The following is a 24148-nucleotide window of genomic DNA, read 5'->3' on the forward strand; positions in this document are numbered from 1 at the left end:
TTTCACTAATCCTGGTAAATGAACAGCTGTTGATGCTAAAGTTGGCTATGTAGCAATAGCAGCACTTACAAATAGCCCATTTAAGAGTCTCATCAGTTATTGAATGGGTTGCCATAAAAAGAGCTAAAGAACTAACTTTGGTGATCCTTTAAGTTTTTATCCACAGGTCAAAATGTTTATTTGTGCAGTTCTGTGGTTTATAACCAAATACATGTCAAACCAATGACATTCCCATCAGCCTCAGTTGTGCTTTGTGTTTAGTGTTAATTAAATGTTAACATGCCAATGTGCTAAACTAAGACAGTGAGCAGGGTAAACATAATATTTGCTTTCCATTAGCATGCTATCATTTTCATTATGTGCGTGTTAGCATGCCGACATTAGAGAGTATCTAAAGGCACCACTGTGTCTAAGTACAGCCTAAAAGGGCTGCTAGCATGACTGCATACTCTGGTGTTGTCATATTATAAAACCAATAGAGTGGTACTACTGAGTTGTGTGATGAGTGAGAGTTATGTAACAAAATGACATTTTGACCCCAAATCATTAGGGTTTCTCAAGCTATTACAATGCTGTCAGAAGAGGGGAATGGACGGGTAATCTGTGGTATTTCTTTTTACTCAGCACATTTTTTTCTCTTGTGTGTACTTTGATCGCATTACAAAATAAATAAACGAAGTAATCGATATCAGTGCCTTTAGTTCCTCACCTAAAACTCGTCACATTCATTCAACTGGTGTTCTTCTGGCAGATCACAGGTAAATTGGTTAAGATTTACAAGCTACGTTGAGATGAAAAGGCATTCTCAGGTTTTGATTTGTGAATCCTCCTGCTTATATATCTATATATCTGTCAGTAAACAGGATCAGTCTTTGCCTTCTGTCTTGTCTTTTAAACAGCTGCAAGATCAGGGCTAATAGGTATTGTTTTCACATTGTGAGCCTGTGTGTGTGTCATCATAGCAAAATGTGGTCCTGGAGATAGTGGAAACGACCACAGAGGTAGTTTTTAGTACTTTGGCATGGTGTTTCTATGTCTGTGCACAACTGTCACTTGTCACTGTGATAGAGTCACAACCATGACGATACAGTCACAAGTTCTGAGATAGGGGTGGTCCAACCCATGAGTACTGAATAGTCAGGTAATAATGTAGTAATGTCTACTCAAGGTCAGAACATCAACATGTTGATTAGGACAACATGGCTGGTGTGATCCCATCGCAAGGTGTTTTCTAGTTTCTCTCTGCAGTGGAATCAGAGAGGAAAAAGAAGAGGAGCAGGCAATGCTGCAGATTAAATGTCCTGACAAGTGACCCATTTCAGGTCAGTCACATGACAGCAGCACAATAAGACAGTAAACATGTTGGGCACTACGAGGGGGACTTAAAGGAGTTTTAATTAATAGTTAGGACAGATTGATAGAAATGACTTATGGTACGCTTTAAATATCAGATGTTCAGACAAATCTGCCTGTTGTTACTCTCAAAATTGGGCATGAGGTGTTAAAGATGCCACAAAATGTTTTTTTTTTTTGTTGTTTGTTTTTTATCAAATAAATATAGTTAATGCATGACATTTTGTTTGGGAAGATCATATAAAATTCAGTGCAGCCAGTCCAGACCAATGCTCAGTGGAAAATGTTGCCACCTTAAATGTAACCACAGATGTGCTGGTGGGGCACAGGGTGATTTCCCTGCCTCCTTAATGACCAAAATATTTAGTAATTTTAGAATGCATTTCAATTTCTTGTCATCTCTGTGTGTGTGTCATCCGTGTTGTCACTCCTTCATCCCCCTCCCTCACTTTGTCAGCCTTCCTCAAGGTTACTTTAGTTCATTGGGCGTGTCTTATTGTACCATGTGACCGTGATGCAAAGTTACTCTGTGTCAAAGCTGTGCTCGGCTGCAGGGACGTGGCTACATGGCGTGATGTGCTAAAGGTCCTATTGAAATTAATCAATATTTGAAAAAAAAAAAAAAAACAAAAACGATGAAAACACCCAGAGTCACGCTTTACCTACTCTCACTTTACCTTAGGCTAACGAATATGAATGTCAATGCCCAAATGACATCACTGATCTCAGGTAGCCCGCAGCCTCAGAGAATTTGGAGATTATTTCGTAATAAATATGAGAATTCAAAGAAGACTGAGTCTGACTTTCACCGAGGTTAGCAGCCGCAAAACACGTTTCATCCAAGTGTCACCTTGGCGTCGATCGCATCTCCGGTTCGACCTATAAACCCTGTCGTTTCAGCGGGGGTGTCTGCCATTGCGCAGCAGCCAACTAGGTGAGGGAGGAGGAATCCAGCGGGAGGAAGGATGCTTCAATAGGCCGCCGGGGTCTGTTTCTTCAGTCAACACACTCCGAAAGCTGCACAAGCTGCAAACCCCGCTGGACATCGCCGTCCCCCGCTCAGCTCTCCCACTGTGTTGTGTCTCAGATATATTGTCGCCCCCCCCCCCCCCCCCCCCCCCCCCCCCCCACCACCACCACCACCACCCCACCCCCCCCTTCCTTAATCTCCCAGATTGTCGGCGACTTGCTGCAGTCGATGCTGCAGCTCTGAGCCGCTCCTGCACCGGGACAGCTGACTCAATGAGAAAGACATGCTCGCATTCGTTTTGGTCTCTGGGTCGCTCTGGATTATTTTAGGTGAGTTGCGGATATTCTGGTCGGGTTTTTCATTCGTTTTCATCATTTAGCATCGCCGGGCTGCGGCTAAAGGCGCTGCACCTCTCTCTCTCTCACACAGGGGGACTGGGGCGCATTGTTGGTCATTCATTGCCGGCTTTTTCATTTATCAAAGGCTGGGGTGTTTCCGTTTTGTTTCCGCGTTAACTGGCGTTTAATCTTCACGCTGCTGCTGCGGCTGGCGCCCTGCCTGCACCGTCATGACACCGGGGACATCTTTCCTTTTTCTCAGACTACACGTGTAGCTGATGAGGACTCAGCACCGATGTAAGCGGGTTGCGTCCCGGTGTAGCCGCCTGCAGCACTCAGCATTCAACACGCTCGAATATGTGCCCCAGGGCTGGTGTTTATTGCGGGAGCATCAAGGGGTGCGTCCAGGTTGGGTTTACCTCCGCTCAGGTAGTGCTCAGGCTAGCCATGCGGCTGAATTCATGTGGGTCAGTCTGCAGAGCAGTGATTTGATTTTTTATTATCCCCCCCCCCCCCCCCTCTTGGACTGGGTGTTTTTAAGTTAAAACAAATCCAACCATGAAAGAAAATACAGTTCCCACTATCTAATGACATAGAAAACGTGTGCATTTGAGGCCGGCCTGATGCTAAGGTCGTGTGACATTGTGCGTAGAAACCGGACGCACGTCATTTAAAACCCCCTGTTTGCGCACATCTCGCCACAGCGCGTCACGTGTTTCTACCAGCGGAAGGATCTGCACATTCATCCGTCTTTTCATGGTTTTAATTCACCGGTTTGCCAGCCTGCCGGTGGTTAAAGTCAGCGTTTTGTCTGTGATGTCCTCCGCCATGCCTCGGTGATGGAGGGAGGGAGGGAGGATGAGGAGGATGAGGAAGGATGACGCGCTCCAAATGCCCGCAGCCGATTGGACGGAGCTGTCCAGGAGAGAGGGTGCTGAAATCCTGCGGCCTACCGGCAAACTAGAGAGCACAGCGTGCTCCGCTGTCAGCGACACCACCCCCCACCCCGGTTTACTGAGCGATTTCAGTGGCGTGGAAACTGATCCTTTTAAGACTGTGTTTTGCAGTAGTTAAAGTTCGATACCAGAATAGTGGCACAATATTAGATGGTTACTGCTGTTATGCAACAGAGAAAGAAAATGAATCTGGTGGTACATTACATGCAAAGCTAGATTTTAATGGTAAATATGCATTGGTTTAATTGCTTCTTCCAAAAGAGTAGCCTGTGGGTCTTCAGCAGCAGCTGCAGCACATGGTTGCTAAGTGACAAGTAACCAGTAACAGTTGGGGTTTTGCTTGGTGCATTAATATTAAAATTTCTCGTTACAGGGTTGCAGGTGTTGCATATTTAATAACTGAAGCAGCCAGTCAGAACTGAGGCCCAAAATTGTTTAAAACAGACGATATTGTTTGGCTGGAAAATAAACACTAGTGAAGCTAGAAAGGGCCCCCTGGGGAGATTCATGACACCTTTAACCCGGCATCGCATCCCAACATCCTGCTGCTCCTCAGAATAAATAATTCATTTTAATCACCGTCTAGTGCAGCTCTACACAGCGTGTAAACCTATTCTATTCCCTTCCTCAATATTTAATTGAAAGGATGGCGGTGGCCTTGCCGAACCCTTTGGCAAAAAAAACAACCAGTGACATTTTAGTGTTTAAGCATGGTGGCTCCCCTCTTTAATGTAACACAGGCCCCACACCCACCAGAGAAACTGTATGACGTCCTTTCATTCACACAACTTTTTGGATGGTACGTGAATAAAAATTGGAACAAAAGTGAGGGTGGGAGTGAGTGAGATTGTGAAAATGCATGGAAGCACAATCTGACTGGATGATGTTGAGTGTTTAGTCTTTCCTGCCCTGGAATCGATGCCTTTCATGTCTGTCATGGTGTTAGGAGGCAAACGTGGGGTAGAACTCACATGTGATGAGTGGTGATTTTAAAAGCTATACTACACTTAAGTCTCAGTCCTGAAGTAATCAGTGATATCAGCCAGTCTGGGAACGCTCTGATCCACATGGCAGCTCTCCCTCTGAGTGGCTTTTTGCTGTTTCAGCATTCAGTACAGCCTCTTCTTCACATTGTGGGATGCCTTGCAGTAATGGCTTGGCCTAAAGTGCTGAACCAGGTCTGCCTTCCACTTACATGCTCAAGTAGTTCTCTTATAGATCGGTTCTCAGACTAATGTCAATCGTTGTCCTTGTTTGGCTCATAGTCCTGCTCCTTTTGGATGAAAACCGCTAATTGTGATGGGTTTTAGGGTTTTTACATGAACCAGCTGATAAAATGAGGAAAACCCTTCAAAAAGCTTTGTTAAATTATAAGAGCTGAGTGTGAAATATCAGCATTTCATTAAAAGGAAAACTTTTTCTTCATTCTTCAAGCACTAACAATGCAGAGAAAGAAGTCTTTGACCAGGAAGCAGTCATATTTAGCCTTTAGCCTGGTGGTTGTCACCCTTATTGATTTATGTCCTTTAAAGTGAAGCAGCGTCCACAAAAAAGAGCCATGACAGGATGTATATGCACAGTGTTGAACAAATTGAATTTTTCAGTGTTACACAACCAAATAAAAGGTTGAATATATGTGATATGAAATGTTTTGTCTTTTCTTCGTGTATGTATAAAAAAAAAAAACAACCCCTCATACCCCTGAAAAAATCATGTTGTGGAACCTGCCTTCCCACCCTGTGATAGTCAGATCAAACTGTGAGCAGCCTCATTTAGAGCTGGTGCATGTCATTTGCTTAAAGGAAAATATCAACAGTACCAGCAGTGTTTATTTACATATGTGCCTTCAGGTGTGTGTATATTGTGTGTCATTATGCCAGCGTGGATAAGTGTCTGTATCATTTAGTGAAGGTGAAGAGGAGTGTGGCGTGTTTAGGTAGGGGGGAGGGAGTCAGCGAGAAAGAGAGAGAGTGGTGGAGGGAGGGTGGGGTGGATGGGTGGGTGTGGTGAGAGAGCGCAGCGTCTGTCGAGCTGAGGGTGGTGTGATACGGAGGCCAGCCAGGCCCAAACTAGGCCAAAACGCATCTCATTGCCTTCCTCTTGCTTGCCTCAGCTTAATCTGGCCAGTGGCAATGGGAAGGTAATCACTAGTTTGCACAGGGCGATGTGATATCCGCCTGAGGCCCCTTGGCACACCACACACACACACACACACACACACATACACAGACACTGATCACACCTCACCGGCTGCCTGGCTGCCTTCGACGCCTGTGTAAGTGCTGCTGCCTAGATCACAGCTGTGTTAAGTTAACCCTTCTGCCGTGCAATTACAGATGCCTGGTTTGCATTTTTTTTTTTTTTGTAGCTTCTGCTTGCTCTGTATGTCTTTGTGATTGCTGCATTAATTGCTTTTTAAGTGCTGCATTTTTTTATTTCATATATAGCAAACCCTCCCTCTCAACTCATCCCTCTTTGCTTCTTTCTTCTGCAGCTTGTGTCATTATCTGGCTTTCTTTTGTGAATGATTATTGCAATTACCTGTTGTGCTGCATCTCAGTTCAGCAGGGGGAATGTGGGGGCTGTTTCATGTGTACAGTATTTTACGGTTTCTGTACCATTGTACCTCAGTGACAGGAAGAAGTTGTGGTTTTGACTGCCGCGGGAAGGTCTAAGTAGAGGAGTGGGGCAGAGAGATAAGAATAAGTGGTTAAAAAAGAGAGAGTTAGAGGCGGGGCTGTGCAGGCACGATTAAGCATTGATGGGTAAAAATAGAAAAGCAACGAAAGAAACAGAGATGCAGTGCACTGATGTTAGCGAAGCTGTAAAATAGATGGGGAAAGCAATTAAAGAATAAAAGAAAGCTGAGCAGGATCTCTTTAAATAGAATGCAGTAGTGAGGTTACTACTGGTCATCCGTCTCTGTGCTAATAGGCTGTAATCTCCCCACGCTGGACTCTAATCATTAGTGACGGCCCTCAGATGGGCTGATGGGGCGGGACTTGAGGCTTGCGTTTCCTCCAGTTTTAAGCCTCAGAGGTCACAGGAAGTCTAGCTGGCCCATTCACAAGCCCTCATCCCTGCATAGCTTGCAGCAATTATGCTGCACCAAAATCTTTGTTAAGTGGAGTCTTCCTGAGAGAGGAGGAGAAAGTGTCCTCGTGCACAGGTGAAATAAAAGTATGGAGGGTGGAGCTGAGTGCAGCAAGGTTTTATATATTCAATATTTCTATCTTATTACTCATGCCATCATTCAAATGGTATGAGTCAGGCGCTGTTGTCAAATTTTATGATAGTGTGTAACTCCAGCATTTTCACAGTTCTGCAGGGAAGTGACTTCGGAGACACTTTAAATGAGCCATGTGTGGAAATGTTAATGTAACATGAACTGTGTAAAGTCAGTCAAATTTCTTTCCCTTACCAAAATACTGACACTTCTGTGGCACGTTAAGCATTTTATGTGAGTGGACACGGCTGGAAATGTGTTTCTGCTCCTTGTTCATCGTCAAGTGACGCTTCATGATGGAAAGCCTCAGTACATCTGAGTTGATATTCAGCTTTTTGTGTGAGCTGACCCTTAATCTGATAAATCGTAGCTGAACTCATCTACATTAACAATCTTCTGGTAATTCACGCAAATGTAGGCTTTTGTGTGGATATTCAAAGCTGAAAAGATTTCACTTACTTCTTTGGATCCATATTATAGCTCAGACATTTAACTTGGATGTTAAAGGCCTAAAAGGCATCTTACTGTGGCTCACTTCACAGCTGAGGTACATTCAGATATCCTCTAGCACAAAAAGTTCTCGTGTTTATTTTTTTTTAACCCAGCTGTTCATGCACAGTATGTACACTAAATGTTTTGTAATAGATAGGATACAGTTTGTATTATGTTCCCCGTGGGCAGTGTCTGACTCGTCACATCTGTTAAGCTTTCCAGCCGTGTGCACTGTATATCTGCTCATCTTCCTTCTAAACTAGACATGGATTAACGCTGCATCAAAACATTTGTATTCATCAGTATTTCCTACATTTTCACTCCACCCTGATTCTGTTATGTTAGATAGATTAGGCTGCTTCTTTTCAGGATAGAACTCCCTTTAGATGAGGTTTGGATGTTAGCTGATGCCGATCCTGTGTCTGCATTATACATTTAAAAACATGGCAGACAGATGACAGATGGTGTGGTTGATATCTTAAGTGAATGCCTGGAAAATTATCAACAAAAAGCATTTTATAAACTAAACCATCATTCACAAGAGGAGATGTACTTCACAATGAGAAGATGTTTGAAATATAATAATTCACTGTGAATGTTAATGGACTTACCATAAACCTTTACTACTGCTTTATTGTTCAAATCTAGATTACAATGAAAGACTCTATTTCCTGTTAGGTCCAAACTTTCTGTAAACATTCCTCCTGTAAACTGTGGGACTGAATCTTGAGTCCACATCAACAGTCCTTTATCCTTGTGCCCTAACACCCATCAGCTAAATGCCTGAGCTGTAAATGCAACAGAATGTCTGCTGCAGGGACAATAAAGATAACTCAATTGTTATGGTGTGAGGTGCTCTTCATTGCACAAATTAAACTCTGAGGTCTTTGAGTTTACATCCTGGTGAAGGTCACTGTTGATGCAGCTACCCTGCTGTTCTTCAGTCACACCAGCTGAAGCAACAATCCTTGTAGAAGGCAACAGGGATGGACTTGAAGACCTGTGTGTGTGTGTGTGTGTCTGTGTGTCTGTGTGTCTGGGGTGAGTTATTTAGGGTACTACAGGACACAGAGAGCTGGACGCCAAACCCCTAGAGACATAAAGTCTCTGTCCAAGGCTGAACATGCATCTCTACCAATGAGGCAGCATATAGAAATTTCACCCCAGAGTCACCTTGAGTGAAGGGTACTGGTTGTCATCTAAATTAGAGAAGAAGAAGACTGCAATTCTTGAAAGAGGCTGTTGAATCTGTTTTTCACCCCCTTATGAAAATCTGTACTTTGAAGGACTCCACCACTGAAATGGGACACAGCCACTGTGTATGCCATGATCATGCTATGATCTATGTAGGTCAGACTCATCTCTGTGCATTTCCTGTTTTGTCTTGTTTTACCTTTTATATTATAAGAAAACAGATAGTTTTTCTTTTTTCTTTCTGGGCAGTCAAACAGGAAAATGCAGACGTGAGCGAGAGAGAGAGAGAGAAAATGAGAGCGAGAAACAATGGCGGGAAGTTAGATGTTTGCATCTCTTCTCTAGGCTAATTAGGTGTCTGGCAGGCTGCACCTGTCCTGCTGCTGTCACACTATTTCAGGGCAGGAGGATGTGGCCCGCTAGCATGTCTGTACTGTAGCGTGTCTGTACTGAGAGCCTGATACTTCACTGACAGGTGCCTGTAGCAGGTGTCCAATTATGAATCAGGAGATGTGGATTCTTAGCAGACGTAGTCTCACCTCAGCCACCTGGGTTTTGTGCCCATAAATATGCCGCATGTAGCATTGTCATGCAGGGGTCAGCAACAAAGAAGTGGGTTTTGTAACAAAATGTAGGATGACTTCACTTTACACATTATATACATTTATAGATCAACACTATTGATCAAGTGTCATTGACTCAAAGAACCAGATCAGAAGGTTGCTCAGGTGTGTGTACACAACCATTTTTAAAAAGAAGCCTGCAGGGTTTTGTTAAAATTCTTCAACTATATCTTTATAATTTACCATAAAGCAGAGAAACATCAGTCGGGAAATTCAGCTTGATCCAGAGTAAATTTGTTTAGCGTGGTGTATCAGAACAGTATCATGTATGACATGTTTGTATGTCAACTTATGTCTGCTTTTATTTGCATTCATCTTAAAAGAACTTTTATTTCTTTTATTATGCTTGGGCTATACATTTAATACAACACTACAATATTAATACTCACTTTCAGATCTTCCCTATTTACCACCACTACCCACAACTTTACAGTTGCGCTTGAGTCCCCTCAATTATTAATATCACAATAAGTTATTTACAAAATATTTTTCCTTTAATTATTTATTTGTATCAGAGCACACTTAAGTTTGCATTGGCCTCTTCACAATATGGTAAATATATATAAAATACCGTCTAAGATGAATGAACTGTGGCCCATAGATATCGATTCCAGTGGACAAGACCTGACACAAAACCTTCAACAGCTGTTTTCGTTCATTTTCAGTTTTTATACCTCACCTGGAATCGTTAATTTGCGCAACAAATATTGCATATATTAAAGTAGTAGTACTGTTAGTATATTACTACCACTTCATCTGCCTCCAGCACACCCTGCACCATCCCTCTATTCTCAACCATCTCATTCTCTTTCTCAGAGAGATTGGAGTGTGTGTGTGTGTGTGTGTGTGTGTGTGTGTGTGTGTGTGTGTGTGTGTGTGTGTGTGTGTGTGTGTGTGTGTGTGTGTGTGTGTGCATATGCGTGTGTGTATTTATACACAGTAATGCTTTTGTAACCAGCTGCACTCTCTCTTTCTCAGTGGCCTCCTCTATCTGTAAAGTGGTGTTAGTAGGTTATGGAGTCTGTCTATATTTAGAGCTGGTCGAGCGCTGTTCCCCCTCCTCCGCCTCTCTTTTCACAGGCAGACAAAGCCAGTAAATAAACACATCATCTGTCACGGTCAGTTGGTTACAATACACTCAGTTTGAAACTTGACCCATTATATATAATGTCAGAGAACAGAACAAAGACCAGTCCCAAAATGAGTTGCTGATCCGGGTTTTATCAAATTTGCACCCAGTGTTTTGACCATATCAACCTATTTTGATCAATCAATGCTCTCTGTAGGGAAATCTGCATGTGTCTGGCAAGTTAAACCTAAAACTTTGATTGTAGACCACCCATTGAAGATATATATATATATTTTTTTTAATTTTCAACATAAAGGCTTCAAAATAGTCTCAGAGGTGATCATCATAAGACTAAATACATTTATTATCAGGTAGTTAACCCAACATTTACAATCAGGTCACTTGTGAGATGAAGTCCACAGCTGTAGAACAGGTCAGACTCTTATTGTATCACAGGAAGTAAACATGGTGGATTTTGTTGATGTTGGCCTGTTTGGCAACAGGTTTGTTTGTTTGTTTGTTTGTTTGTTTGCTTGCTTTCTTGTTTGTTTGTTTGCTTGCTTGCTTGCTTGCTTACTTGTTTGTTTGCTTGTTTGTTTGGTTGGTTGGTTGGTTGGTTGGTTGGTTTGTGACATGGCTCAGTTGTTCATGTTGTGTTTGTACGACACCAACATGAAAATGATCTGGTGTGTGTTGTGCTGCCTGTCTGGCTGGTGGTGTCATTGATCTTCCCGTCAGAACTGTTCAGATACAACAGCTGTACTGGAGTATGGAACAATACAATATGGACTGTAGGATATGTACTGTTATGTGGAAAATAAAGTGTACGATGGGGTTTGTTCAGACCGATAGGGTGTCAGTCAATGTGTGTTGTTTGTTATATGTTTATATGCTGTTTGTGTATGAACTATTCCCCAGGAAGATATAGCAACCGCTACAGTGGAAGCTAATAGGGATCTGAATAAAGAAGAAAGAATGATAGGGTAACATTCACTGTGCAAATCAAGCAAATCTGAGCATCACATCAACACAACACAAAGCAATAATTAGCAATAATTCTTTGTTAAAGCAACATAAACATCAGTCATAATGTTACAGGTTTTTTCCAGTTTTTATTATATCAAATATGTTTTACAGTCACTAATTCACTCAGATAAGTCAGAATTAATTATTATTTTTTATTTCATTGCATATTTTTTAAGTAAATTATTTCTTTAAATTCTTGTGCTTTTTAAAGGGACATTTTGAACAGTTCTCTTATTTATGTTGGTGCCTCTGCGCTGGCAACAGCTGTGGCCAAAGGCGTTATGTTTTCAGGTTATCCGTCCATCCAGCCCATTCTCATGAGCACAATATCTCAGTAACATCTTTAGGGGATTTCTTCAAATTTGGGACAAACCTTTGTGGTGGAAACTTGATGTGATGTTCTCATGACTCTATGTACTTTAGTTAAACTTTATGCTTGTTATTGTTTATATCCATTTTGTCATGCCATACCCACGTTACATATAAAAGCTACATGTGTGTGTGCCAGTTTGTTGCTTTGGTGAAGACACAGGCCAGGTGCCTTTGTAGCTGCCTTAGAGTTAGATAAGCGAAGTATGAACAATAGCTGCAATGTGGGCCTGCGAATGGTTTATGATGACAAGGGCGGGGGCAGGCAGAGGTAGAGGCACCTTATCATGAGACTGGGGCAGTGAAATATAGTTAAGGAGGAGACATGCATTGATGGGGCAACATCAGCCTGACAACATGATGACCAGCAGATAGAGGGACTATCACGACAAGCAGTGCAAGTGGACCTGTTATATATTTAAGGGTGTTTCCATGTGTTCTCCAGTCTTGTACTCTGCAGAGACAAACTCAGGTCTTTTAGGTGAATAAAAGATCTTCAAACTTGGACCCTCTTCTCCGGGTGATTTTTCCACCACACCTTCACTTCGACTCAAGAATGAGCTAATTAGAATTTGATGGTCAAAGCTCACTTTGACCTCACAAAACAGGTTTCTGGCCATAACTCAAGAATTAATTTGCCAATAATGACACAATTTGACACAAATGTCTAATAGGATAAAATGATGAAGCGATTATATTTTTTATCTAAAAGGTCAAAGGTCAACTTCACTGTGACATCATAATGTTCTGCAAAAGCACTTCTGGCCATTATTCAACAGAATAGAAGGGGAAATTGTTACAAAAAACTGTGAGTGATTTCTAGTCTTTCCTAGAGTATCTATCTATCAGTTTTTTCATTAAAGGGTAATAGTTTGACATTTTGGGAAACATGCCAACTTCAGTTTGATGAGAAGACTGACACCACTGTAATTTCTTCACAGCTGATATGAAGCTACTATAAGCAACTAAGCTACTAAGCTTAGCTTGGCACAAACTTGGGGAAACAGCTAGCTTGACTCTGTCAAATGTTAACAAAAGACACCTACTAGCACCTCTAAAACTCACCAGTTCACATGTTATCTATCATTTGTTTAATCTGTAGACAAACCAATGTGTTAAACCAGTTTTATCATTTTACAGGCGGTGATGTGTTTGACTATGTATTGGTTTTGAGCAGTTGCCAGGCAACCAGTCAAGACTCCAGGAAGTTAATGGTCAGTGCCAAGAAATAGTCCAGAACATAACCCTCCATGAAATGGCAAATTGTTGTGTTTACACCTCTGCTTTTAACCAAGATTAAACAAACAACATATTACATTTTAGTGAGCTTTAAAAGTGCTGTTAGGTGATCTTTTTTACCTTTGGACAGAGTTCAGGTTTGCTGCTTCCCCCAGTTAACAGCTGTCATGTTAAACTAAACTAACTCATCTAACTTGTATCCAGAAAGTAAATGAGCATATTTCATAAAATGTCAAATTATTCCTTTAAGTACAGATCTAGGGTGAGGATGTGGTTAGCCTCACTTAGCATAACAACTGGAACTCAATTCATAGTGAAAATCATGCAGACCAGCACCTGTAAAGCTCACTACTAAACATGTTGTATATTCTTTATTTGGCCTGTGCATTAGCAGAAATGTTAAAATGACAATTTGGGAGTTATGTCTATCGGCCATATCTTGCAATCCACGCTAAAATATCTCAGGAGCTACCACCTGTAGCTGTGTGCCAGATTATGTTCGGACCAGCTGTGCACAGGGGTGACTTTTGTGTGTACTCAACAGGGCAGGATCCCAGAATTAACTTTTACATTGCCCCAGCTTCCATACAGATGCCAACAAGGAGTTTTGTGTAGTTCAGAACCATCAATTGGTTTCTGTTATATACTATGATGAGCAACACTTCCCAGTACTTGAGAGGCTCTAAATCCCCTTCAAGATTACCAGAACTGCAGAGAAACAAAAAATGGCAACAAAAAAGAGGAACTATCTGATCATTGCTGTAAAAAAGAAAAAGAAGCAGGGACTCCTGCGGTGTTAAAGGCACAGTACCGTTTTTTTGACGTAACAGAGGGGATCTGTTATGTTGTGGTTTTTCAGTTGCAGATGATAGTTTCAGTCTGAATGGTAACTTCAGTTAAGTTGACTTAAGCGGATTTGAGCCCATGTAGAGTTTGGGAAAGCAACATCAGGGAATTCACTGTATAGCAGGTGAGGGGCACTATGCTTCTGACTGGAAACATACCAGTGGAAGAGATGAGCAATAGTTGTATCACTGCGTGTTAATGTGTCATCCTGTGGAACATCTTTACGAATGCCTGTAGATGACCACTGATGTGTGGCCTGATGTGTATTTGTGTGTGTGTGTGTGTGTGTGTGTGTGTGTGTGTGTGTGTGTGTGTGTGTGTGTGTGTGTGGTCATCCAGAAATACCAATATACCAATATACCAAGAGTGAGAAAGAAGCATGAAGAAGCATGTGCTGGTACATTAAAATTTAAGACCATGAAGCTACAATATGTGAGGACTTTACATAACAGTTCATCAAAGCTTCATAATTTCTCACCAGCTCACTTCAGACACACCTTTACATCGGCACAGAAATAATACATCTGTTTGTTTATGATTATTTCTCACCAGAGTGTTTTATGTGTGTCAGTGTAGAGATGATTTTGAAACATAATTTACTTTCATGTTGGTCAAAGAATTGTGAAAGAGTTTGTGCTCTTGAATCCAAAGTTTTTCAAAAGATATTAGTCACGTGTAAATTCAACAGGCCCACTTCTCAGGAAAATAGCCACACTGACCAAAAAAGAGTAAAAGAAGCAAAAAAGAATTTATAAGTCCAAGAGGTGACACCTTGTGAAAAAGTGTGGCAAAAAGTAAACGTTTCAGTTCATCATCAGCACAACTTGGAAACCTTCTAGAGAGAGATAAGTAAAACATGAGACTAAAAGCACTGAAGAATCAGGAGAAGGGAGATGAGTAGTAAACGGCAAAATACTTAATTAGTTAATTCAGTACATAAAATGTTAACATTTTGAAATAATAATAACAATAAATTATTTATATTTATTCATCAATAATTTATTTTTCATTTTCTGAGGGAAGGAGGCTTGACTCATGATCTTAGTCTTTCTAAAAATCTGGGCTGTTAGCAGCGTGTTTACATCAACACATTCTAACACCACCCTCATTAAATCTACAGACTTAGACAGAGACAGTTTCTTGTCATGCATCTGGCTTTCTGAAACTCGCTTTCACGCCACCGTGCAGGTTCATATGATTCAGCTTCCCTTTGGTAAACTAATAGTGAAGAAAACACAGCGTGCTCTCAAAATAACAGGTAAATGAGGAAGTCAGCGTTCCCACAGTCTCAGATATGAATATCAGCCTCTCTCTGTCAGTGTCTGTGGCTCTGTGCAAGTGTACGTGTGACAGAGTGAGCAGACAGGAAGTCATTCTGATTGGCAGTGAACTGCAGCACTCAGTCAGGTGGTGCTGTCTCTGACTCATTTCTCAGGGGAGGGAAGAAACCCTTCAGTCATCGCTGCAGTCAGCCTCCCCTTTACCTGAATTATGCATTTCACGGTGTGTGTGTGTGTGTGTGTGTGTGTGTGTGTGTGTGTGTGCGTGCGCGTGTGTGTGTGTGTGAGTGATGGCGGCTGAGCCTTAATGAGCACTATTTGTGACATGTGAGCGTGTCTTATCTACTTTCTTGTCCCACCACCTCAGTGCTGTAGTGTAGATCATCTATTCTGAGCAGCTTTTACAGTAAGTGCAGGAATGCGGGGGAAGACCCCTCATTCGTCCTGCTTTTGAAATGATGTGTTGAAGGTCACAGGACCTGCGTGGAGGAGCAGTGAGATCACATTTATTCATTGGACACTTTTGTCGATGTTGATTCAAACACAACTCTGAGGAATTTGTAGGAGGGCGTAGTTGTGTGCATATGTGTGCAGGCCGGTTCACATAGTACGCTGCATGTGGAAGTGGTCGTGAGGGCTCTTTACCACTTCCTGCCCAAACCGTTTTGTTCAGTGCCCTTAAATGTCAAATGTCATTTGGTAAAATGTGATTTGTGATGTCTGACCACAATCGTCATGTGATCTGAAACATTGTATAATCTCGTGTTTTTCTCCCACTGCTCACTTCAACCAGTCAAAGTTGGAATTAGTTCAAGTGTAGCGTGTGACATGAACTTGTCTTGTGTGGGTGAACATGTTGATAGCTCACACACTGACATAGTGACTGTCACATTTAGTGCAAGGATGTACACTTAGTAGCACATAAGCCATTACACACAGAAGTTCTCTCATGATAAACTTTGATGTGATGGTGTTAACATCTGAAAATGCAGCACATTACTAGAGGATAAAAGATAAACACAGTGAATAGAGGAAGAGGAGTTTCATAGCGAATTGGGTGGGTTTATTGGCAGTGGAAGTGAGAGATTTTTTATAAGCAAGAATTGCAGACTGTTGTCACATGTTCACATGACTTTGGTTGATTTTATGCCTACTGCTGCAATCTAATGTCAGGTGCCAGACTGTGGTTTTGTCTGTTTTTTTTTTTTTGGTTTTTTTTGGGTTTTTTTTTATTTTTTAGATATTATTCATTTTTATTTTTGTCTTCGGCACCTCAAAATGCAGCAGGAGACTGCTGTGAGGAGACTGAGAGTTTCTTAGAATTCAATCCTTGGACAGATGCTTGCCATGTTTTCTCAGATTATTCCTATTCTTCAACAGCAGTGGGTCACAAACATCTAAGCCATTATTTAAATACCTCCCCTGGCACATCTAATTTAGCCTAATAAGGTTGTTTTTTTTTTTTAGCTCCCCATGAGAAAATAATAAATAATGATTTAATCAGGCTGAAATATTTAAAGAATTTGAAAACTTCTATTTTTACATGCAATAACACTGAAGGTGCACACAAAGAAAGCGCCAGAACTTTGTTAGAAATCTTGAGCCAATGATCCAAGAAGCATTGAATCAAGGGCAACTGGACTTGGTGGTGGGGATTTGAAGGTGTTTCTCCTCTCATCCAAAAGGCTTCCTCAGCTCTGACCCCACAGATCTGAAATACCTGGGTCTCCCCACCAATCAGTTAAAGGTTAAAAGTACAGTTGCCCTCGAGCCAACCGTTCTTGGACCACCATAAGTCAACTTCTGTCCACCTTCCTGCAGAGCTGAGTTCCACCCTGATGGAGAAGATGCAGGCCCAGGAGATGATGAGCGGCCTGAGGATACCGGAGATGGACGATATCGGCCAGTTCTTCCGCTCCCTGCCAACATCCACGCTGGTGGGCATCGGTGCTCTGACAGCCGTGCTGGCGTACTGGTTGGCCACTAGACCCCGCCCCATCAAACCACCCTGCAGCCTTCTGCACCAGTCTGAGGAGGTGCCGGTAAGATGGAGCACACACAAACACACACACACACACACACACACACACACACACATAAATAGATTCATAGATGCATGCAAAAGTATATCAGGAGTAGGGTCTCATTCACAAGATGTGTTTACTGTCCTATTTTTGTCCCCCACACTTTTCCTGTTTATGTTTGATTCACTAAAATCTGTCTATACAGCACTCTCTTACTGTCAAGCTGCCAAAATCCAGATGAGAGAAGCAAAATGCCGATACCCTCATTTAGGTTACTTTCATTGCACTCACAGCAATCAGCTTCATGAGTAGGAGGGCTTTGGGGTATTTTGTGTGTGTGTGTGTGTGTGTGTTTGTGTGTGTGTTTGTGACAGGTTTTACCTGTCAGGCTACACACCTGGCCGCCCTGAGCGTAGTGTGTATAATGTGTGTATATAATTGAGCATCAATCAAAGATAAGGCAGATGATATATGAAATCCTAATAATTAAGTATCAATAAAAACCAAATGAAACTTTAATTTTGGTTGAAAGGTGCATTGTTAACACAGAATCTGCATAATGTTTTGAATACTTTTGTTATGCTGCCATTATTATGGGAATCATAATAACCAGGCCGGCTTATTTTTTGTAGTTTGTGTTCTGATTGAAAAACATGTGACTTTATTGTGTACCGTCATTTCTGATACAAAACCTGCACACCGGACACAGCACAGACACATGCATGGGTAATTTTTGGTAATATGCATGTGGTGGATGTGTGTGAGAAAGTGACAGGTCACAACGATGTGGTGAGAGCAAGGGAAAAGAAACTATAACAAGCATACACACCCATTTATCTGTGTGACAAGTGAGCTCATTAATGCTGAGCCTGCAATGGTGTTATAATACACTGTACTTTTACCCTCAGCAAATTCAGTAATATTAATAATACATTTTGTTTTTGTACATTATTTACATTATTTTGTATTGCACATTAAGTTATTTACCTTAACAGCATCACAAATTTTACATCAAAGTACGTCGAGGGTCTACATCAAAGTTACATGATAAATGAAAATGTAAACAACAAAAAAAAAAAAAATGTAGCCACTATCATGCTTGTTTTGCATGTTTCAAAATGTGCCCTCGTTTCAGCCCATGTCCTGGTTTACCTCAACCACCATCTGAACCAAACCAAACACATGCTGTTTTTCTTACATACCCGCCATAACCCTGTGCCCCGTGATGCTGGCGGCATGTGTCATCAACGTGAAACTGCTTTGAAACGCTCTCTGTGGCTGTGATGTTTTGTTTTTGTTTTGTTTTTTTTGTTGTTGGTATAAACATGTCGAAGGTAGCAACGCTACTGTCCCACAGATGAATGTGTATTTGAAAAGTTCGGTCCAAGCTATCGCACATGACAGCACAAGCGCGCACATGACAGCACAAGCGCACACATGCGTGCAGTGACACACAAACACACTCAGGTTTTCAGGTCAGTGTTGTGTTATGAGTTTCATAACATACCAGGCTCCCTAATCTTTACAGCGTAAATGACTCATTTGCAAAAAGGAGTTGGCTTCAGCCTTTCTTTGTCTTCATGAGAATCAACTCTAATCACCTAGAATGCATCAGCAGTGTGCACACAGGGGAATGAAACAAAGCTCTTTTCAATTCAGACACTCTGATATTTTTAAATGTGTTTGTGTGCCAACAAAAGAGATAGGTTATCGTTTGAAGAACAAGGAAAACAATTTTTTTCATACTCTACCTCGGGCTCTGGTGCCTGTTCAAAGCAATCTTTATGATGGAGAGGAATTAGACCTTGTTTTGATTTATTTATTTTTTCAAGTTCTGCCTTGTTGTTATGTTCCATTTTGATACCAACACCTCCAGAGCTTAGAGAAAAAGTTGTGAAAATGTCGTTTTTGGTGTTAACACTGTCTCCTTGTCTCTTTCGCCCTCGCTGTCTTTGCATTAGCGTGAAGATGGAGGTCGCAGGTCCATGATGGGCGATAGTTCCAAGCTGCTGAGTCATTACCATGACGACGCCAGGACCATGTACGAGGTCTTCCAGAGAGGCCTCCACATATCTGGTGGGTAGAATACTGTCTGAGGGTGAAGAATAAACACTGTGTAGTGTTCACTTATAAGCTAACAGACAGACAGATGTTCCCACGTCCTCCCGTCTTTTCGAGCTGGTCTGTTCCTCTAGACTTGGACAGCTTTCCCCGTAAAGTGCTCCTTTCATTCTAAAAGCATCTATCAATTCAGTTAACTGCTGAGATTTGAAAACCTCTTTTACAGAAGTGTCCTAGCAAAGATAGATAGACAGCACATACAACATAGAAAGTAGAACGTAGAACAAACTTCTTGCACAGACTGAAAATGAAATATATATCATATATATTTATATATATATGATATATAATAGACAGTAATCAAGGATCAACAAAGCAGATGTAATCAAAAATATAACATAGATAACATCTGATACACACACACGCACAAACTTGACCCCCACATTGATTTACTTACTATATAATATTAAATCCAAACTTGGATACACACACGCATACAAATATTCATGGAAACAAACACACACTCATTTGCTGCACTTTTCTGTCAGTTTTTTACTCACCAGCTGCAAAAAATCCAGACAAGAGGAGCTCTGAGTTGACAAAGAGGGATTTCCTAAGATTATATCCAAGTCTAATGCAATACTTTTTTAACCAATAAAGTGCCTCATTAAAATTTTTATTTTAACCAATATAAAATGATGATTTGGGAGATGTAGTTATAAAATGCTGCCTTAAGTAACAACTACAACCCTATCAGAGCCTCGTGGGAGCATTCAGCCATGAGAGAATTACAAACATCTTTTTCTCTGTTTTACCTTGATTAAAATGACAATGTGCTCAATTTTTTTTTACTGCCCAGCACATTACAAGACTTCCAATTAGTGTATGAAGAAAACCCCAGTGTCATGTTTCAATTTTTCAGGAACACAGATTTATGAAACCAAAACACACACACACACACACTGTAGTACTTTTTCATGTATTACACACAGATATCACACGGTATGACAATGCTGTGGTGTGACCATAAAACCTCCAATGAATGCTTTGTTGCTTCTCGAGGTAAAATGGGTCCTCTGGTTGCCAAGGTGATGGCCATCGTTGCTAACAGTAACAGTGTTGGGGCTCACAGCTGGGGAATTTAAGCTGAGGTGTCAAGTGACTAAGCGACTGACTCACAACGCAGAGATAATGCACTTCTGCCTGAGAGTGCTCTGACCGCACCTGGTCGTGACCCTTAACTTCCTCTGAAATTGTTTTTGACTATAATTATTACACGGTCAATCACAATTTGAAAGTGCCTGAATGATTAGTGAGCTACGCTGGAGGGCATCCCATAAGCATACAAAATACTGTGTTTAAGATTCAGGCCTGCTAACAGCATTTTGGTCATATGGTTTCAAGTGTGAGGTTTTACAATGTTCATGTCTCATGTATCACTGTGTCTTCAACAGGTGATGGACCTTGCTTAGGCTCACGGCTCCCTAACCAGCCTTACAAATGGATGTCCTACAAAGAGGTCAGTGCCATTCAGAGGACAATCAATCACAGGCACAGTCTGCAGCCAGTCTGCCTAGCAACCAAATCTGGTACCAGAGTGGAGAACTGATAAACTGAGAAGTCACTGACTGACGGGGTGACATGTAGGTTGTTAGATTATGACTTGAAAGAGAGTGTTAAAAAGAGCCGACACACACAAGGGTTAATGGCGGTGGCCAATCTGTAGCTGGCCAACAAGTACAAGTGCCTTTGTCAATGTATATACAAGATAACCTGACTTCTTAGTGTAATGGCTCCTGGAATAACACCAGACTTCATTCTGTTTGTTTTACATATTGGCAATTTAAAATCCATCCCTGATGGCATCCGCTCAAAGTATTCTTAGAGGACATGTGAGGGGTCATTGATAATCTTTTACATTCTCTTGAAAATTTGTACCGTATTGAGCTCTGCTCAGGATCTTCATAATGCGCCAATAATTTTACAGCTGAGGTTAACAACAACTTTCAATCACTTCCTGTCCTTTTTACAAAGTGATGTAAACCAGTAAAGTAAATTAAATAGTTAAATTCTTCAAAAAAAGAGGAATAAATCGCCAATATTTGTTGGTCTACACCAACTTGTTTCCTAACCTGACAATTGAAGCAACTGTGGTCGTCTGCCAAAATGTCTAAGCTTATAGAAGTAAATTTTCTTCTGTTAGTTGTTTTTTCTTTCTCCAATTGTGAGTGAGCGTTGCGCTGACGAGACATAAACAAACTTCAGTTGTTGAAGTAATCTCTGGCAGCTCCTAGAGCAGCTGAAAACTTCCAACATCCCTTGAGGCAGTTTCAGGTTACAGTGAATAACTGAACACAGAAGATAACCTGACCTGTGTTGAAGGATCATGGGAGTGGTGGTTGTGGTAGGCGGGGAATTTTATATAGACAAGTCATGTAGCAATCTCCTATAATGTAAAGTTTATTAGAAGTGAATTTACACCACCTTCAACATTTATCAGTGATGTCATGTTTTTTTCCAAGAGAATTTCTGTTGGAAATTTTTCTTTCTTTCTTTCTTTTTCCCAGAAAAGCCAGATAAGTCTGGACTTGCTAACAGTCTCATTCATTGAGAAGCCGTCTCTTTCTGTAATTTAAACATTGCTCATTTATTCTCAGTCCAGGTCGGAAAATAATGTGCTGAAACATGTAAAAGCTATTATGCAACTTTCTCTGCTGTCTAAGCATAGTAACATAAGCCCTGTTGTCTTGTATGTGTCATAATCACTGTAACTTGAGAAGTGAGAGTTTGGTAATTCAATAGTTACATATAACAGTAATAATAGAAGGTTGTGCGTTTCTCTGCAGATGAAACTGTGGATGTTTCCAAAATGGGCTTAAAATTTGGGAGGTGATATTTGAGTTTTATTTTGTTTCACAGCTGAAGCATGATTGGAAATAAATTCCATAGTGTGACAAACATGGATTTCCCTTCTTTTGAGATTTTAACCAAAGGTCACTCTATTTACTTGAATTAGCAATTACCGAAGAATTCCTGCCTTCTACTGTCTGCTTCCCATGAAACAGAGTTTTAAATATCACATGACGAATTGTCCTGGAAAACTGGCTTAGTATTTGTTTGGTTTTCCTCGCCTGGTCCTATAAGCTGCTGTCTCATCTTCCCACTCCATAGGTGACAGCCCGGGCTGAACATCTGGGTTCAGGCTTGTTGCACCAAGGCTGCCAGCCCAACCCCAACCAGTTCATAGGAGTGTTTGCCCAGAACAGGCCAGAGGTGACCCTCACTATTTTTTCTCACTCTGTCTCTTTGATTTGTCACAGTCTTCTTGTATGTATCACACAGCATTTGGCTCAGACAGGGTAAACCATTTTACAGATGGTTTGATTCATGCAGGCCACTGATGTAAACACAAACACACACACACACTCAAAAACTGTACACACTGTTCTCCTCATGGATCCTCTCTTGTTTAAACAGATTAGTCTTTTCTCTCTTCAAAAATATTTTTAAAAAAAACTTGAGTGGATGAATGAACTCTGAGGACTGACCTTTGACCCCTGACATGTGTGCGTGTGTGTGATCACAGTGGATCATCTCAGAGCTAGCTTGCTACACCTACTCCATGGTGGTGGTTCCTCTTTATGACACGCTGGGCCCAGACGCCATACGGTTCATCATTAATACTGGTAAGAACACAAACTCACATCACACACAGTCCTCCCACTGGAGGGATCAACCATGAAGCCTGCAACTAAATAACTTCATTTAATACAGTGAAGTCCTGACATCATGAGACACTGAATGGTTTTTAATTACTGCAGATTGAGTGGGTGTCTGGGTTTTGAAACAGCTCATGTCAATGTGACTGACTGTAGCTTTTAGCTGCTCTAAACTCTAATCACTGGTGACTGAAAGCATCATCGTCAGCTTCATACACAGTGTGCTACTTCCTGGCTCAAAGCTTATTTAAAGACTGCTAAAGCCACAGAGAAAATCACCATGTGAGAACTCGTACATCTTGCATTATATGCATAGATCTCTAGTTTTGTACTGGACTGAACGTAACTGTTTGATTTCCGAACTGAAGATACAGCAGCATGACTGGCAAATCTGATCAAATTTCAATTGAACGTCCAACCCACATTTGGGTCTTTTTTTTTTTGTGTGTGTGTGTGTGTGGTTTTATTTTTGTTTCTTATTCTGCTGATAATCACACAAGGGTGCGTGTGCTCTTGTGTGCTTGTGTCGTTACAGCTGACATCTCCACGGTCATCTGCGACAAAGTAGAGAAAGCTGAGGTGCTGCTGGATAACGTGGAGCACAAGGAGACTCCGGCCCTTCGAAGAATCATCCTGATGGATGCCTTTGACGCTGGCCTCGTTGAGCGCGGCAAGGGCTGCAGCGTCCATGTGCAGGCCATACAGGAAGTGGAGGTGTGACACGTTGGATAAGAAAAATCTCTGTAAAGCCAAAATGGGTCTAGTGGGAGAATTGGCTCAGTGCAAGTCATGCAAAGTATATCTTAGAAATGTATACCCTAATCTATACCTAATCTATCTAGTCTAATCTAAACAACCATGTTTTGATTGTCAGTGAAACCATGTCACCATTCTACCATGTCACTGCAGTAATGACACCATTTTTTATAAGCGGTAGCATTCGATAGACTCGACTATGCACAAGCTGAAATTTTTCTCAACACCCAGTCAAAACAAAGTGTTGTTTGGATTTGGTCGGCACACGATCAAAGCATTGTGTCACTTCTTAGGCATGTTAGATGAGATCTATATCGAAATGTCTGTAGCTTTGCAGAATCTGAGACAGCCTTTCACAGTCACAAAGTCCCACACAGGCAGCGCATGTCACATTAGAATAGACCTCTATGTCTGAGGTGGGCATTTACAGTCAATTCACTGCTCTTTTCATTCCCATAGCTGTTTATGATTCTTTAGCTCAATCGCAACAAAATGACATATGATCACAGCTCAGACCATTTAGAGATACATGCAGATTTCTTTTCTTGTCTTCCTGTCTATTTTTATGCCTCGGCGCCGGCGACAAATGTGTTGTCTTTTCAGGTCT

The 24148-nt window shown here is 41.4% G+C and overlaps 1 protein-coding gene across 3 annotated transcripts in view; it reads left to right on the plus strand.

Moving 5' to 3' along the window:
- The first annotated feature begins 719 nt into the window (after positions 1-719).
- acsl6 (acyl-CoA synthetase long chain family member 6) overlaps positions 720-24148 on the plus strand; it is a 39518-nt gene continuing 16089 nt past the window's right edge. Inside the window, exons 1-7 of one of the 3 annotated variants that reach the window (XM_071460508.1) lie at positions 720-758; positions 16803-17023; positions 18967-19081; positions 20521-20585; positions 22238-22339; positions 22653-22752; positions 23321-23499. In XM_071460508.1, the coding sequence (XP_071316609.1) occupies positions 16820-17023; positions 18967-19081; positions 20521-20585; positions 22238-22339; positions 22653-22752; positions 23321-23499 (765 nt within the window). In that variant the 5' untranslated portion in view covers positions 720-758; positions 16803-16819. Of the gene's footprint in view, positions 759-1200; positions 1323-2497; positions 2653-16802; positions 17024-18966; positions 19082-20520; positions 20586-22237; positions 22340-22652; positions 22753-23320; positions 23500-24148 lie in introns of those variants that run through there. The other 2 variants (XM_071460507.1, XM_071460506.1) reach the window with 2 other exon arrangements.

The sequence above is a fragment of the Trachinotus anak genome, unplaced genomic scaffold, assembly GCF_046630095.1.
Source record: "Trachinotus anak isolate AG129_WGS33_773 ecotype Australia unplaced genomic scaffold, CSIRO_AGI_Tana_v1 ptg000024l, whole genome shotgun sequence".
In the NCBI taxonomy this organism is placed as follows: domain Eukaryota; kingdom Metazoa; phylum Chordata; class Actinopteri; order Carangiformes; family Carangidae; genus Trachinotus; species Trachinotus anak.